Consider the following 17,287-nt stretch of genomic DNA (forward strand, 5'->3'; position numbering starts at 1 on the left):
TGTTATTTGTTGATGTCAAGTTATATCTGACGGGAAACCTATTTTGAACATCTTAGAGATGCAAGTGATGGAGGTAGTGTTGTGGTATTTGCTTACAATTTTCATTTAGTTAGTATGGCCAGTGAGGCATACACCGGACCTCCCTCTTTGTGATGCCTTGAACAAGGTTGTCTCTCCCGGCAGAGATGATGACCACCTTCGCGTCGGGACCAGTCGTGGTGACCCAGGTGACCCCCGCCAGGCGATCCTCCACACGTAGCCTCCACAGCCGCGCCCCTTCTACCAGCGGGGGGCCTGTGCACGTGGTGGAGGTGGAGGCAGACGACATAACGACGCCCACGGTGGAAATCGAGTCGCCATCCAGGTCGAGGCTGAATTTGAGGGGCAGTGGCTTTACCCCGAGTGACTCCTCCACGTCATCGGTTCGATTTGACCTTCAACAAAAGAATGATTCCTATTCTGATGGCAGAACGGAGTCGCACGTTCCTCCACAGTCCACCTCGGAGGTTCACGCGACCAAGGAGCATCCACTGCAACAAATCCCCACCGTCGCCTTAACGCAAGAGATGCCCAATATCCAACTTCCTCCTCTCGTCCCCTTTACTCAGAGTGGAACACTTCCACGCACAACCAAGACCCACACCACTATCCTTCCTCAGACCGCTATCCTCCACACAGCCATGCCACCCTCACATACCATTACCTACAGCTCAACAGCAACACATCTCACATCAACCCTCAACACTAACCCCGACAATATTCTACACATTTCATCCCCCATTCCACGCCTAAGGAACATTCCAGAACCCCAACGCCTGACACTCACCCCTTCCCAGCAGGAGCCCCTAACCTACGCCCTCCCACCGGCCATCACGCTCTCCCGTCTCGCTTCGCAGGTTCATTCTGCGCCAGGCCCACACGAGTGCCAGGCACCTTTCGACTCTCAGCTACTCCCTCTTCCTCAGGAGACCCTTCACACTAGGGGCAGTACGGAAAGACAGCAGCACTCTCAAGCTCGTCCTCAAACCCCCAGTGACTCAGATCTTCTCACAGGAACCCAAACACTCTATCAGCATTCAACATTACCTGAACATATTTCAATAAAGCTTCACTCAACTTTTCGGTAGTCTGGCTCTTTATTACCCCTAGTGAAAATAATCCTGACAACGTTAATTTCATTCGCTCCATTGTCCAGTTCATGCAATAGTAGAGGGTCAATTCTTGTATCAACAAAAATTGTCCGCATACATTCTTGGAAATCCTTTAGTATGCAGGACAGCCCATAAACCAAAATCAGAACGGTAAAATTCATATTTTAAGAGATGAATGTCTTGTGGGAGGATTACGTGCTCAGGTTTAATTTAATTCACTATATCAACTGCTTAATTTTTGTTCGAGTGTAACGCCACGAATTATGTTTGTAGCGAACATATGATATGGATCTTCCTTTAGTATAAGTGGATAATTAACTCGAATAGGCAGGGAATGAAGACGACACTAATAACAGTAAGTCATAACCATTGACACACGACAGTTCTTTACCAGTCATTAACCCGAAATATTCAATAATGTACTTTTCCACTATTTTTACTGAATTATGTATGACGGCAACTCTTGAATCGAACGCGTGCATATAGCACGCGCTGGCTGGCGGGGTATGGGCAACCTCGAACGGGGCGTAGTCATTCCAACACATCCACAAAAACCGGAGTATTACCGCATTTCCTACACATACTATGGGCCGTATTCTTAAATCTCACGAAATCGGCAACGACAACGAGAGTCCCCACGCACACTAATGTTCGGGTTGTCACAATTTGCATATTCTTAAACATTAATATTAATATGGATTTTTTTCAACAACATAAGTACATCAAATGATTTTGGAAAACAAGTTGAAACTGGATTTCGTGAGGACATAATTTCTAAGGAAGTTTATAAATGAATATCTCAAGTCTGTCATGAATGATAGTACGGCAAGAGGGACATTTTACAGGGTTATAATTTGCTGCTGCAACAAGAGTAGCAATACAATATGCACAGGAGGCAGCGTGCCGACAGAGCAGTCACTGTCCTGGCCAGGATGACCACAGTTATTTTACCACAGCTAGAGAAGCAGCTCAAGGGCAACAAAAAGAAAGTGTAGGAAAAAAAGCCCATTTATCGTTGTTCCTACAAAAAATAAAAGTGAAGAGTGGCCAAAATAGAGACCGATTTCGGGTGGAAAGGTGTCTTGATACTCTCCTCTTGAAAGAGATCAAGTCATTGGCAGGAGGAAATACAGACGAAGGAATACTGTTCCGAAGTTTACCAGTGTAAGGGATGAAAGAGTGGAGATGCTGGTTAACTCTTGTATAAGGGGTTTGGACAGTATAGGGATGAGCTAGAGTAGAAAGTCGAGTGCTGCGGGGCTGCAGGATGAGGGGAGGCACGTAGTTAGCACAGTGGAGCACAAAAAATGCCGTCTCTCCTTAGTTGGAGGAGAAGCTGGTGTCGTCCTTCATTTTCCTTACCTGCACCATAAATTAAGAGAACAGTTTTGGGTTGAGCCTTAACTTGACTCGACTCGATTCGTGTCTTAATGTGAACCCAACTTTTTTTTTCCCGTATATAGATTGACTGACTGGAATTCAGTAGGAACTGTGACTCGATGCATTTCTTGGTGTGATTGGAGCCCTGAAGGAATTGTGACAGAATATGTAGATGCGCTGTATCTCTGTCGGAAATAGGTCACTACTCCAAAATCTGCTAAAGTCATAGGAGCTGTAACGTGTATGAAATGTGTCGTAGGAAATGTGACGCACCATCTCTCAAACGTGACTGGCAGGGTTAAAGAAAATGTCCAACGTCCCGCCAAAATATGGCAACCCGTTCCCGCGGTAAACAAAATAAATTGTTACTGGTAATAAATGAACTTTTAATGATAGACTTTCACCAGTCCCAAGGTCTGAATAGTGACCCCAGCGTCCGAAACCCTACATTTTGAATTTATCAATCAAACCAACCGAGAATTGTGTTAGATTTTTTTTTTTTACAGCAAGTAACACAGCTCAAGGGCGAATAACATTAAAAAAACACGCGAAACGCTGCTCTAACAAACGAAAATAGAACGAGAGACCAAAAGAGGAGTAATTTTCGCGTGGAGAGGTGAAGTGATACTTGTATCTTAAAAGAGTTTAAGTCGCAGGCAGGAGGAAATAAAGGCTAAGGAAGACAGTTCCAGAGTTAACCAGCGGAGGGGATAAAATAATGTAGATGGTGTTTAAGGGTTGCATAAGGGATTTGGATAGCATAAGGATAAGTAAGAGTGAAAAGTCGTGTGCAGCGGGGCGGGGGGAGGGAAGAGGGCATGCATTTAGCAAGTTCAGAGGAGCAGTCAGCATGAGAATATCGATAGAAGGCAGAAAGAGAAGCAACACTGCGGAGGATTTTAAGAGGTTGAAAACTGCTAGTATGAGGGAGTTGATGAAACGAAGAGTCATCCTGTTCTGGGATTGGTTTACACAGACACGCAGACATGGACTGCCAGCTGCCAGTTGTTATAGTTTTCCTTTATTCCTATGATGTGGCTTCGGACAAAGAGTCATATTATTCATACCACAGTTACCAAGAACCTTTGACTCCACTCTGTCTAGCATGGCTGTGTGTGTGGAGCCCTTCCACACGTGCTGCATACTCCATACGAGGGTGGTCGAGGACCCTATATTTGGACAGCATCTGGGAGGGAGAAGAGAACTGACGGAGACGATACAGAACGCCCAACCTCGAGGAAGGTGATTTAGTGAGAGAGTAGATACAAAATTCCCAGTTAAGATTTTGAGTTAAAAGGGATAGGTGTTTGGAAAATTATGTCGAGTTGATAGGTGGAGAAATTGAGTTTTTGAGGCATTGCTGGGCACCAAAGTTCCTTTTACCCCAATCGGAAATAATAATAAGATCTGAGGTCAAGCGTTCTGCAGTCTCCAGCCAAGAATCACGCAATTCCTGTAGGGAGGGTCATCTGTTAAATGATGTTGAGTATTGCAGAGTAGAACCATCACCATAGGTGTGGATAGGAAAACTTTTTTTTATGAAAAGATCATTAATGCTCAACAGAAAGAAAGAAGGGGATACGAAAGAATTTGACTAGGCAAGGTGTCAGCACAGAAGCTCAGTTTTTAAGGACAATACAAGGCACTCCATCGGTACCCATTAGCCTTTTGAGGATTTATGACAGAGAGGGCAATGTGTAACTTTTTCCTAAATGGTGTTTTTACTCCATGGAGGTTTTAAATTTTTGCTATATTCAAACTTCCATAACCCGCCCCAAATGCTGTGGACAACATTCATAAAACCATATTTTTTTAGAAAACTGAACTTGGTAAGGCAATTGTTAATTTATGCAACACACTTGTCATTAGTAATCTGGACATTCTGAATCCAAAAATCACTGTTGCCAAGCTCAAATATGACGTTTACACTTTCAAATTCACCATAAACAAAATTAATGACACACTCCACCCTGCTCGGCATTAATATTGCAATCCGGGCCGCGGACCCCCCCCCTCCCCCCCTAAAAAAATCCTGCCAAACAGCATATGCCGGCAGATACTGTTTGACAACTCTGCGCCTCACTCTGCCCTCGGATCCTGCCAGACGCCAGTGTCCGTTGGACTTTCGCATTGAGACCAGGTATGTCTACCACCGAGATGAAGGACGCCATCGTTAAACTGTCAGGCAACCTGCAGATAACAACTTTGCACTTCCGCAAGCAGATTACTGAGGCCGACAAGGTGATGCGCGCCAGTTTTGAGGTCTCCCACCTCCTTGCTCGCCGGATGAAGCCATTCGCGGATGGGGACTTCATGAAGGAGTGCCTCGTCGCTGTGGTGGACTCCGTCTGTCCAGAGCAGCGTTTTGCCTTTGAGAGCGTGAACCTTTTGTCCCGCACCGTTCGTCGTCGCATAGAGATGATGTCGGACAACCTGCACGACTCACTCAAGACCTGCAGCTTAGCCCTCGTCGCCTTCTCCCTCGTTCTTGACGAGAGCACCGACACGAAGGACACGACCCAACTGGCCGTTTTCATCCGTGAGGTCACCGCTGACCTCCAGGTGTGTGAGGAATTCCTCCAACTTGTCCCGCTGCGCGGCACCACCATTGGGCAAGACATCTTCGACGCCGTGGTTCAGTGTATGGAGCAGCACTCCTTAGACCTCTCCCTTCTTGTGTGCGTGATGACCGACGGTGTCCGGGCGATGATTGGGGAGAAGAAGGGCGCCTCTTTGCTGCTAGTGCGCCACTGTGAGGCCGCCGGACACACTCAGCACATCCAAAAGGTGCACTGCACCATCCACCAAGAGGCCCTGTGCGCCAAGTCTGCCAACCTCGTTGATGTCATGTCTGTCGTAGTGAAGGTACTGGTGGACAAGGTGAACGTGCACTCCAATGACCTGCTCTACTTCTGTGAGGTCCGCTGGCTGAGTCGTGGGGCCATGCTGTCCCGTGTGTGCGAGTTGCAGCAGGAGATCGCCACCTTCCTCCGTCAGAAGAACCTTCCCCACGCTGATCACTTCTCCGACCCGCGATGGCTCGCTCGCCTGGCCCTGCTCACGGACATCACTACGCACCTGAACGCCCTCAACGTGAAGCTGCACGGTAAAGACATTCTCGTGACAGACATACACGCGCACATCACCGCCTTCGAGGTTAAGCTGCGCTTGTGGGAGGCTCAGTTGGCTATTGGTCAGTTTGTGCATTTTCCTCGCCGTGCTGCTTGTGCCCCTGACGTGGACCTGGACACTTGCGTTAGTGTCGTCGCCTCTCTGCGGGAGGAATTTGCCTCCCGTTTCGCAGGAGTCAGGCCGCTGGCTGCGGACTTCAAGCTTTTCACCGCCCTCTTTGGACGACGCCCCTGCCCACCTGCAGATGGACTTGGTGGACTGAAGGCGAAGTTCCGCACCTCTTCTCCGCTGTCCTTCTTCCGTGACCTCGTCTTCCCTTCTAGCAATTCTCCAATATATATTGCGCATGTTCAACGCATCGTGTCCATGTTTGGCAGAACCTACTGTTGCGAACAGCTCTTCTCCAAAATGAAGTACACGAAGTCTCACCTTCGCTCCCAACTCTGGGACCGCCACCTCAACGACATTCTTTGGTTGTCTACCTCATCCATCGAGCCGGACATTGAAATATTTATTCATGGCAAGCAGCATAGTCGTCTCACTGATTTGTATGTTTTTCAATAAAATTATTGTATAATGTATTGTATATAATCATTTTGGGGATTTCGTTTGTCACTCCGGCCCGCGGCCTGCTCCCAAAAGTCTCATCTGGTCATAGATGAATGGCATTTTCTTGTACATCCACATGTGACCAGTTCCATGCAATATGCAGGAACAGGTGCATGAGATGAGAGGAATGGTATCATCTGATCACTCCTGGGTTCCCACCTCATGACTAGGGCAGGTGGATTTTTTTTTTCCTTGTTTGCTTGAAGTCATACCATGGTCTGAAGGTGTGCTCTCTTAATATGGTATCTTAAAGAATCTCGTGTCGGGGGCAAGAGCTGAGGGGGCAGCGCCTTCTTGAAACGAGTGACTAGCTTTGTCAGTAGAAGTCACATCAGGAACATCGTAAATTCTACCTGCAAATTGTTCAGCATTCAGCATAGTATCTTCCTTCTGTCAGTGATTCCCTCCCTCGACCGACAAGAAGTTATCTGTGCTGAAAGAAGACTTTGAGAGCAGTCTTCTTGCTCTGTTCGGACATAAATGGCGTGATGTCAGAACAGTTCAGAGCGTGGAATGATCTTTGCACCAGATATGTTCAAGCAACGTCTCTGAATAATGTCATTTACTGGAATGAACTCTTGTTTTTTGTATGACCCAGCTTTCACACATAGATATTTAAACTTTATAGTATTCACACAGTGAAGCATAAATCTATAGTCGTTTCACCCAAGTCGCTGGCAGCCTGTTGTCACACGGCGTGTCCAATATCGTGGATACGTTACAGCTGGGCTCACACTGCCACGATTTGGGTTCCGGACTGCTCCCGACCGCCCCGTATCGCCAATCGGGGCTGTCCGTTGCCAAAAAAACGCCAGTCTTTCGTTAATCGTATTGATCTTTTGTCTCGAGCCCGGCTCGCGCGGACCAGTCGGGCGGAGATGGCGGGGCCGGGCAGTCCTATCCTACCGCCAGACTGTTTTGAAATGTTCAAAATGGTCTGCCGCAGCCGGGACAACCGTCATTGGTCCGGGCGAGATGGGCATACCGGCCGACTAGTCGGGAATCAACGGACTGATCGGGGCACCATGCGGGCGTTGCGGCCGGTGTCGACCGATGAGCACGACACGTCAGCCCGAGATGGCGTGACGCATGAAGAGGGAAGCACGGTCGTTCGCGCCAAAAGTTCGAGCGGAGCGTCCCCCGGGGCCGGCCCTACAGATACGACGCGTCGGTTGACAGTCGTCCCAGTCAGCCTACACCTCCGCGCCGCTACCAACACCCCTCTCCCTTCGTCAGCGCCACCCGTAGCCCTTGCCTACACCATGTCAACCATACTGAGGGTCAAGAAAGTGATAAAAAAGAAGAGGGTCCCATCAGGTAAGCTGCCGCCCCCTACACCCCTTGCACCCACCCAAGACAACCCTGCAGCAGTTCCCTCTTCGTCAGGAGAGGCCCCCAGCATGGCGTCTGAGACCAGCTCGTTGCCCTCCGAGACCCCAAAGGAACCGTCCGAGGTCGTCATACCGCTGGACGAGGACACTGCCTATGACACCGAATCGGTAGTGGGCAGCAGCGGATACGAGGAGACCGAGGAGGATATAGAGGTGGACGAAGAGGTGGTTGTGGGCGAACCAAGAGCCTTGCCAAGGAAGAGGCCGTCCAGGGAGGAGGGCAAGAGGAAGAGGAAGGGCGCGTGTGTTGTACTCCCGGCGGCAACAGAGAGGATGTTGGGGGAATGGCTCGAGGATGAGGCAGACTTCATATATGACAAGGGCAGGAAGGATCATGCAGACAGGGACAAGGTGTTCCGGGCCTTCTCAGATAAAGCGAAGTCCCTTGACACTCCCATCACTGGCCCCCAGCTAAAGCAGTGGTTCGACTCTATTCGTAGCCGTTTTGGGCGCCTGTCCAACCTGGAGCAGAAGAGTGGGCAGGGCGCCGCCAAGGAGCTGACGGAGAGGGAGAGGTGGATTGTGGCTAATTTCCAGTTCCTGCGGCCACATATCATTCGGCAGCGGCGTACCACTACCATTGGCCTTTCTCAGGTATGTAGAAAAATATTGTGTGATAACATAATAATAAATTGTGCGTGTGTACACACCCATCAATGATTTGACTACCAACAACATTACAATACCAGTAATTATACCAACAATACCATTCATAAAATATAGTGATAATGAAACAATGTGGATTGTATATCTATCAATATATCTTTATTGATGATACTGATTAAGGAGTGTGTACACATTAATATATTTCGTAAATATAGTCATTGGAACGTGATATACATGCTGAAAAGGTGATAATATTTGATAATATAGTCTCTGTTGTGCATAAAGTACTCCACAAGGCATCACATTATTTACATAACATGGTTACATCTTGTGCATTCTTTACAATTCTTAAACCTGTTAACACAATGTTATTTTTTAGGCCAATACCATCTACATTTCAATGCATAACAACATTATAACATATACACCTAGGACACCATTGTTTGCATATAACAAACTGCATGTACACCTTGGATAACATTGTGAAATTGGAATAAGCAAAAGCCTATTTTTACTATTTTCCATGTCGTTTCAGTCCACTCCTGCGGTGCCTTCGAGCACCCCTGCGAGGTCCACTGAGGTGTCTGTGGCTGGGTCTTCAAGCACTTCTAACCCCACCCCGGGAGCCCCTCCTGACGAAGTGGTACCCGCGTTAGACCGCCCACGTCCCACTGCAGCGAGGGCGAAACAGGAGAGTAGGGACAGCATCCTGGAACAGGTAGGAAAAAGGTTAATGATACAAATTTTATTCCCTTGGCATAACTGACTTATAGAAATAATGGAAATTATTGTGTGTGTGTGTGTGTGTGTGTGTGTGTGTGTGTGTGTGTGTCTAATGAAAACTGTCATCCCTAGATCGTCGACCAGAACACCCAGTTCAGGTCCCTGCTCGAGGGCGCCGTGGCACCCAGTGGCGACCCCAGCCTCCTCTACTGGCGCGGGGTTCTGCAGGAGGTGGCCAGGGACTGTGCCGAGGTGAGGAGTGACCTCCGCAGCGGCCTTCTGTCGGAGATTGGTGCCCTGGTCAACAGGTGGAGGGTGTTCTCTAAAAAAGTGGACACCGAACCTCCCCCATCCTTCTACGTTGAGATGAAGGCCACCCTCGAGATCCCGACCATCCAACCTCAGCCACATCAACCTACACGGCCCGTTCTCCCCATCCAGGGCCCTCACATTCCCCTTATTGCAGAGCCGGGGGCATCTCAGCAGCCGCTGCAGTACCTGCAGGTCAGACCCCAGCTTGGCTCCACGCCCCTCAACCCCAACTTGTCTCTCAGCAACAGCATCCTCCTGGACAGCTTCCCGCTCTCCTTTGAGCCGGGAACCCCAGCACCAAGCAACGGCGACCTCAACACCCAAAAGTAATAATTTGCAATATGTGGATGTGATATTTACGTGCACTATATGGACAATTATTTTTATATATTTTCAATATGTGGATGTGATGTTTACGTGCACTGTATGGAATATTATTTTTATATTTTTATACAAATATATACTTGTATGAGGAAACTTTGTCTGGAGTTATTCCCCTAATCTAAGTTTTAAATAGATAGATAAGAAAAAATAGACGTAAAAGTAAGTAATAAAATAAATGGTATAAACCCTTAAAGGAAAGACATTACTAAGAAAATATTTCTATGAAAAACATTGAACCAATAATATGAAGGTAAAAATAATATACCAAAAATAATAATATAATAAGGAAGTACTTGAATGTTAAAAACATAAAAATATTGCAATGGTAAAGAATACAAGTACTATGATGGAATGGAATCAAAAGATACATAGCTACATACGAAAATGTTACAACACATGAAATTACCAAGTATGAATTAAAGCAAAGGCAGGAAAGCAAAATTAATATAAAAAGGGTTCAATAATATTATAAGGTTCTTAATTATTATAATATACATTGAAATATATACTCATATAGGCAGAAAAACAAGAGAGGGTGAAAACATTTTTGTTACCTATATCTTGTCGTCTTGCCATGGAACGGCCCCCTGGGATGAGCTGAAGTACTCCTGCAGAAGTGCCCTCTGATTCTTGGCTGCACGGGTTGCGGTGTTCCCCATCAGGCCTTGTAGTTGTTGTCCCAAGGGTGGGTCGTTCCGCCAGGTCCCCTGTTGGATGTCGTGGGTCTCAGGGTCTTCGACGTCCCCTTCTATGGCCGAGGTCCTCAGCATGTTGTGTAGGGTGCACGTTGCCAACACCACAGCCTCGACACGTGAAGGTTGCAGAGTTATTGCTGTGTGGAGGACCCGGAACCGGTTGGCCATTATCCCAAAGGCATTCTCAACTGTGCGGCGAGCCCTTGTCAGCCTGTAGTTGTAGACTCTCTCCTTCTTGGTCAGTCCACGGCATGGGTAGGGCTTCATAATGTATGGCCGCAGTGGGAACGCATCATCTGCCACAAAGAAGTATCCAACAGGTGTTGCAGTGGCAGGTGCATTGGGGAGTATTTCGGGGGGCGGGAGGTTGGCTTGGTTCCTCTCCAGCATTTGGCGTAGTTGTGTCCGGGCCCATATCCCACCATCCGACTCTGCTCCAACGGCCCCCACATCAATATAGAGGAACCTGTAGTTGGCATCCACTAACCCAAGTAACACCATGGAGTAGTACTTTTTGTAGTTGAAGAAATGGGAACCTCCGAGGTCTGGGTTGGTGATCCGTATGTGCTTCCCGTCTATGGCTCCTATAACGTGGGGGAAATTCCACCTGTCAGAGAAGTCCTTCGCCACGGCCCTCCATCCTTCTTCAGTGTCAGGTACACGCAAAAACTCATCGGCAAATGCCCCCACAATGGCATGGCAGGTGTCAGGAACAATGTTGCAAATGGTGTTGTTGGCGACACGGAACGAGTACTGCAGGGACTTGTATGAGTCACCAGTGGCCAGATATCGTAGGGTGATTGCAACACGGGTGCCAGGGTCAATAGGCTTCCTAAAGTTGGTTGTTTTCTTCTCTATCCTTGGGGTGACACATTCCACTATCTTGTTGAACATCTTCCGGTCCATTCTCAAGAAGTTACGGTACAGTTCTGGGTTCTCATTGTAGAGTTCGTCCATCAGAGTGTCGTAGTGCCAATACTGCATCCGCCGCTGTAGGTATGGCCACATCCATGCCCTTCTCCTTCTCCTTGGCTTCTTTGGTGGCATAACGAGGTTCACTGCCAGTGCCGCCATTGTAGTCATTTGCATGCCACACAGTGCCAGTAGAATGGTCTGTTGTCTGGTTAGGTTGGTCATTGGTGGAATGTTATCACCCATGCTGCAGGTGAGGTTGAGGAAGCCTGTCACGTGGTGATGTTGCCGTGGCGAAGGTGTGTGTTATGCCTCCTGCAAAAGGTAGGCATATATAATTATGTCCTGCCAGAACCTGGAAGACACGCACGACAAGCCGCAGGTCAAGTCAGCCCGAGTGGCCGAGACCGCACGCTCAGTCAGTCCGTGCGGCCGGTCCCGCACGTTCAGTCAGCGGTGTCGTCCGGTACGGCGGTGGTGGGCGGGGCCTAATTGTGTCAAGTCTTTGTATACCGGCCGCCAGGGGCGACTTGACTTCTGGGTCGGCCCGTCACCGCCCCGCATCAACGGAGTGGTGCGGCTCTGACGGCCCGTCTCGGCAGACAGGTCGTATGGGGCTGGGGAATATGCCGAAAACGCTATAGTCAGGCCGCATGGGCAAGACTAGGCTCCCGATTGCTGGTCTGGCCGGTCGGGAGCAGTCCGGAACCCAAATCGTGGCAGTGTGAGCCCAGCAGTATGCTAGCCTACGCATAGTGAACGGTCGTCAGTGTCAATAATATGCAGGCAGCAATAACAAATACTGTAAATTATAGTCGATTATGAGTTAAAAAAAATATATTAGCAATGTTGCAATTAGCTATTTTGTTAATTTACAAGGTCGGTGATTATAATTATCAAACAGCCTTGAAGCTGTCCACCACCGATAAAATTAGCAGGCTTTATATCAATAAAAGAACTGTTTGCGACATTCCTTATATTTCTTAACTCAAAATCGACTATAATTGACGGTATTTGTTATTGCTACCTGCATATTACTGACAATGACGACTGTTTACTATGCGTAGGCTAGCATACAATATCCATGAGATCGGACACGCCGTGTGACAGCAAGCTGACAGCGCACGATAATGCTCATTTTATACTTGGGTGAACCAACTGTAGTATATGCTTCCCCATGACTAGCTGCAGGAGCTAGGTGTCAATGTTTGGATTACTACAGGCAACTTCTGTTTCTTCTTGATATTCTCCTGTTGGTGGTAGTGAGTGTTCTGAGTGCTAATCGGTTCACGGATAGACAAAGTCAATATCCGTCAGGGTTATTTATTTGAACAAACATACAAAAGTCATTGAGACAAACACAGCACATAGAAAAGGTGCTTGTGTGTGTATGCGTGTGCATGAATGTTGTATGGCGTTGATGACATGTAAATGTTAATGTGTGTAGTAAACAATATGTACGAGTTAACAATAGGAGAACGAAAACAGACAGTGGAAGATAAACGAGTAACAAGAGAGACAAACATTAAAGACGCAACACGGACAACAAGGAGAGCTACGAGAGACAAGAACATCAAAACATTAATGATAAAAAAAAAAGAGTAAAAGAGTCTATGCTGTAGCACATTATCTGTTACAACTATTTCAGCGGGGACTCGCCTGCTACAGCACTCCCCTCCCAGTGACTTCAAAGAAGGAACGAAATCTTCCTGGTGCGGGGATGTTGTGACACAGACGGTGTTGCTTCGGCGACGGAGAGTTGGGGCGCCTAGTCTGGGGCCAGCAAGTATGCCGGCTTGACTCTGTCTATGGAGACCGCGTCATGAGAACCATTTTTGTCGATCGTGACAGTCTTTCTGGTCCGTCTCAGGACGCGGTAGGGTCCTTGGTAGGGCTGCTGCAGGGGCCTCCGGACAGAATCCACGCGCACGAAGACGTGGGAGCAAGTGTCGAGGTCCTGGTTGACGAAGGTCTTCTTCGGGGAAGAGCGTGGCTGCACCAGCTGAAGGCTCCTCCTCATGGCACCTTTGAGGCGGGCGGCGAAGTCCTGGACGCCGCAGGGGGCGGAGTCAAGTGTAGGCGCTAGCAGTTTGCCTGGGAGACGGAGGTTGGTGCCGTAAACTAGTTCAGCCGAGGAGTGGTGCAGGTCTTCCTTCAGGGAGGACCTGATGCCGAGGAGGACCAAGGGAAGAGCCAGGGACCAGTTGTCGCGTTGGGTGGAGGCCATGAGGGATGACTTCAGCTGCCGATGGAAGCGCTCGACCATGCTGTTAGCCTGCGGGTGATAGCTAGACGTTCTGTAGCGGCGGATGCCGAGGAGGGTCATAAGTCCATAGCTGGGCACGATAATAGAAAACCTTATTCCCGATAACCAATAACTGATAATGGAAAACCTTATCGATGAAAACCGATATTCGTTAACTGGAGACAAATATAGACGATAACCGATAACCGATACCGATATAAATCCACAATTCCGATACTAGCTAGCGATAAGGCCGATAGGCGTAAACGATACTATATTGATATTTCAAATATAAAACATACAGTACCCTCTCAAGTTTCGCGCTCGCTTCGTTCCGAAGGTATAGCGCTAAACTCGAGGATCGCGAAACTCGAGGTATTGAAAACGCTGAAAAAGCGCTTACCTGTTCCGACCCATGGATATTTATTTATTTATTTATTTTTTAACATGTGGGCTATGGCGCCGGTAAACTATCCATCTGGGCTGGATGGTCGGCCCCGAGCCCGTCATGGCGCAGGCAACTGTTTATAGTGGCGCTATTATAATTGGCTCGTGCTGCCCCCCAGAGCTCACTTTTTTTCCTCCTTTACTCCCTTGTTATTTCAAAATACGTACCTTGGAAAAAGGAAGAAAACAGGAAGAGAGAACGGGTCGTTTTAAAGCCACAGATGTAGCCTTACGATTGGCTGAGCTCTGAAAACAAGCTTGTGATTCGCTGGGAGTCCGATGACGTTATCGCCGGCGCTAACCCGGTCAGCGGCCTCGCTGCCTTGGGGCAGTGTCACACTGGCCGTTTTCTTCTAACCGTTGTGGCTACTGGCAACGGCCGTGCGCCCATCCGAAAGCGAGTTGTCAGTTGTCCGTAACCTGGTGTCACACTGGGCCTTTTTCTTCCCACCGCGTTGGCGGTAGCTTGGGCAACCGGCAAATCCAACTTTTCCGGGTGTGCGTCACCCCCCCCCAAGGTCGGTTGCCCGTATCCACATCCACAACGTAAACAAAGCACTTGCCCTGTATCGACATGGCGTCGTCTGCTGAAGTAAGGACTGCCGTGGCTTGTGGTGCCATTACCCAAGTTAAGGACTTGTTGCATCAGTTAAATGGCAAGAAGCTGTTGTGGGTGTGGCGTGTCTGTGGGTCCTCCGTGCCAGTTCTCATTGCCACCATTGTGCATGAGCGGCCAACCCACCCATCTGTACTCTGACCACATAAACACGTGGATCGAGTAACAACGAACACACACACACACACGCACGCACACACCAGACTCATCATGAACCATGGCAGATGTTTCTCACAAACAAAAACGGCTTTGCCATTTCCTAAAGTGTGTTAAAACTTATTTGGTGAGTGGTTCATACAAACCAAACACACCCAATGACAAGAAGAGAGCAGTGTTAAAGACACCTGCTCTCTTCTTGCCAAGAGCTAGGTTTGGTTCATGTGAGCCACTCACCAAATACGTTCTAACACACTCAAGAAATGGTGAAGTCGTTTCAGTTTGTCAGAAACATCTGCAATGTTTCTTATTGAGTCTGATGTGTGCGTGTGTGTGCGTGTGTGTTTGTTGTTATTCGATCCATGTGTTTATGTGGTTGAGTCAAGATGGGTGGGTTGGCCGCGCACGCGCAGTGGTGACAATGAGAACTGGCATGGAGGAACCACAGGCATGCCACACCCACAACTGTTTCTTCCTTCCATTTAACTGCAGCAACAAGTCCATAACTTGGGTAATGGCAGCACAAGCCGCGACAGCCCTTACTTTAGCAGACGACTCCATGTTGATCGATACAGGGCTAGTGATTTGTTTACGTTGTGGATGTGGATATGGGCAACCGACCTTGGCCGTGTGTGACGCACACCAGGAAAAGTTGGAGTTGCCGGTTGCCCTAGGTGGCGCCAACGCGGTGGGAAGAAAAAAGCACTGTGTGACACCAGCTTACGGATAACCGTGAACTCGCTCCCGGTTGGGCGTACGGGCGTTGCCCGTAGCCCCAACGGTTGGATGAAAACGGCCATTGTGACACCGCCTTAAGGCAGTGAAGCTGCTGATAGGGTGAGCGTCGGCGATGACGTCATCGAACTCCTAGCGAATCACAAGCGTGTTTTCAGAACTGTCAGCCAATTGTAAGGCAGCCGCCTTCAACTGCGGCTTCAAAACGACCCGTTCTCTCTCTCTCTCTCTCTCTCTCTCTCTCTCTCTCTCTCTCTCTCTCTCTTTGTGTCTGACCCTACACATATATCTCTTCCAAGTTATGTTTGCTTCCCTCCTCCTCCTCTGTGTAGTGTCACACGGTGTGCGTGTCTCAGTCGCCGTACCAGCGGGAGGGCAGGGAGGAGGAGGAGGGGTGGGGGGGGGTGGATGAGCGCTGGGAGGAGCACCAGTGGGCACAGAAGGTGCCTGGAGAGGGGGCACAAAGGGTGCCTAGAGGAGGCCCAGAAGGCGCCTTGGGACGGGGCACAGAGGGTGCCTGGAGGAGGCACAGAGGGTGCCTGCAGGAGGCACAGAGGGTGCCTGGAGGAGGCGCAGAAGGCGCCTGGAGGAGGGCACAGAGGGTGCCTGGGGGAGGGTGGGGGACAAACCCTGAAGGTGGCAACTACGCCCACGGCTTAATGCTTCTCCCGACCTGAGGCTCAATCTATTCAAAGGTGTTAAAAGGATAAACCCTCAGCCTATGGTATACAACAAGTGAACTATCAACTTAACATATTGAGAATACAATAGTTTTCATCTTTTATCTGTATTCGCTGGGTCTACAGTACATACCATTTACATGGTCAATTTCAAGCCTCATGAGATCCAGCAGTTCAATTCATGCAATCTGCCAAAGCAATACTTAGTACTTGATCATATCTTGCTGCATCTTTAATCCTCTTGTTCTTGTTAAAAGTGGCCACATAATGGAGCTTCTGTTCTACATCTTTCTAGCAAAATATAGCTCAAAATTTATTGTTTTTAAAGTAAATGGACCAGCACTGCTGGGATAAATGCTTGGCTGTCCGATTTTAGATTAGTTATCTATAATCTAGCTATTTTACTTTTGTTAGTGAACCAAGAGTAGCATGATCTGTGACATGTTAGAAATAATGCTAATTCTAATATATTGATAATCCTGTCTATAATGTCGCTGTTTTTCACATCTTTAACGTGTATCTCTGAGTGGCAGATTCCTTAAGTCGTTGAACTCCTTGTGTTCCAAGTCGGACGAGTTTCAGATTTCTTATGCTCTTGTCATATAATGCACAGTGTTAAAACGACACTGCTGGATCTATTGAGGCTTGAAATTGACTCCATGTCCATGGAATGTACTGTAGACAGAGCGAGTATAGTGAAAAATGTACCTTAGAAACACCTGTTGCCAAAAAAATAACATGAAATGTCTTAACACTTTTATCCAGCCTTCTTCTGCAAGAACGTGACCAGACTGTAAAATAATGTTATATTTTCTTCTGTATATTGAATTATGCCTGCAGTCTCATTTTCAGATAATTGTAATCATGGATATTGAGCCATTGGTGTCATTTTCTTTATTCTGTAGATTCCATTTTGTTATCAAAATGAGAAGTGAAACTTTAATATTTCCATATGTATCTCAGGTACAATAACAGATAAACAAAGTTAAATAGAACATTGTATAAATGAACATCATTAGGAGAAATATTAGATCGGTAGGATAGGAGGGAGGCTCACATTGTGTCAACTCAATATATTAATAAGGTGTGGCACTTTTCAAAGCGGTCCACGAA

General features: G+C 47.9%; 3 protein-coding genes across 4 annotated transcripts in view; all 3 read left to right on the plus strand.

The window, feature by feature from the left end:
- LOC126996811 (uncharacterized) overlaps positions 1 to 1,149 on the plus strand; it is a 32,451-nt gene extending 31,302 nt beyond the window's left edge. For both annotated transcript variants that reach the window (XM_050857671.1, XM_050857673.1), the window contains exon 6: positions 184 to 1,149. In XM_050857671.1, the coding sequence (XP_050713628.1) occupies positions 184 to 1,127 (944 nt within the window). In that variant the 3' untranslated portion in view covers positions 1,128 to 1,149. The remainder of the gene's footprint in view (positions 1 to 183) is intronic.
- A 3,539-nt stretch (positions 1,150 to 4,688) lies between these two features.
- Positions 4,689 to 6,389, plus strand: LOC126997131 (general transcription factor II-I repeat domain-containing protein 2-like). Its single transcript, XM_050858186.1, has 2 exons — positions 4,689 to 5,724; positions 6,382 to 6,389. Exons 1-2 carry the CDS (start codon positions 4,689 to 4,691, stop codon positions 6,387 to 6,389), a joined length of 1,044 nt encoding a protein of 347 aa, XP_050714143.1.
- Positions 6,390 to 6,950: 561 nt separating this feature from the next.
- LOC126996812 (uncharacterized) lies at positions 6,951 to 9,717 on the plus strand. The gene is made up of 3 exons (XM_050857674.1): positions 6,951 to 8,257; positions 8,805 to 8,987; positions 9,125 to 9,717. Exons 1-3 carry the CDS (start codon positions 7,151 to 7,153, stop codon positions 9,632 to 9,634), a joined length of 1,800 nt encoding a protein of 599 aa, XP_050713631.1. The 5' UTR covers positions 6,951 to 7,150; the 3' UTR covers positions 9,635 to 9,717.
- Positions 9,718 to 17,287: the final 7,570 nt, after the last annotated feature.

The sequence above is a fragment of the Eriocheir sinensis genome, chromosome 11, assembly GCF_024679095.1.
Source record: "Eriocheir sinensis breed Jianghai 21 chromosome 11, ASM2467909v1, whole genome shotgun sequence".
Classification (NCBI taxonomy): Eukaryota; Metazoa; Arthropoda; class Malacostraca; order Decapoda; family Varunidae; genus Eriocheir; species Eriocheir sinensis.

What these genes read in the sequence shown, in the direction of transcription:
- LOC126996812 (XM_050857674.1), top strand. Translation starts at nt 7,151, where the DNA reads ATGGCGGGGCCGGGCAGTCCTATCCTACCGCCAGACTGTTTTGAAATG. An exon ending in CTACCATTGGCCTTTCTCAG is followed by an intron (nt 8,258 to 8,804) that starts GTATGTAGAAAA and finishes ATGTCGTTTCAG; the next exon opens with TCCACTCCTGCGGTGCCTTC. An exon ending in GGGACAGCATCCTGGAACAG is followed by an intron (nt 8,988 to 9,124) that starts GTAGGAAAAAGG and finishes TGTCATCCCTAG; the next exon opens with ATCGTCGACCAGAACACCCA.
- LOC126997131 (XM_050858186.1), top strand. Translation starts at nt 4,689, where the DNA reads ATGAAGGACGCCATCGTTAAACTGTCAGGCAACCTGCAGATAACAACT.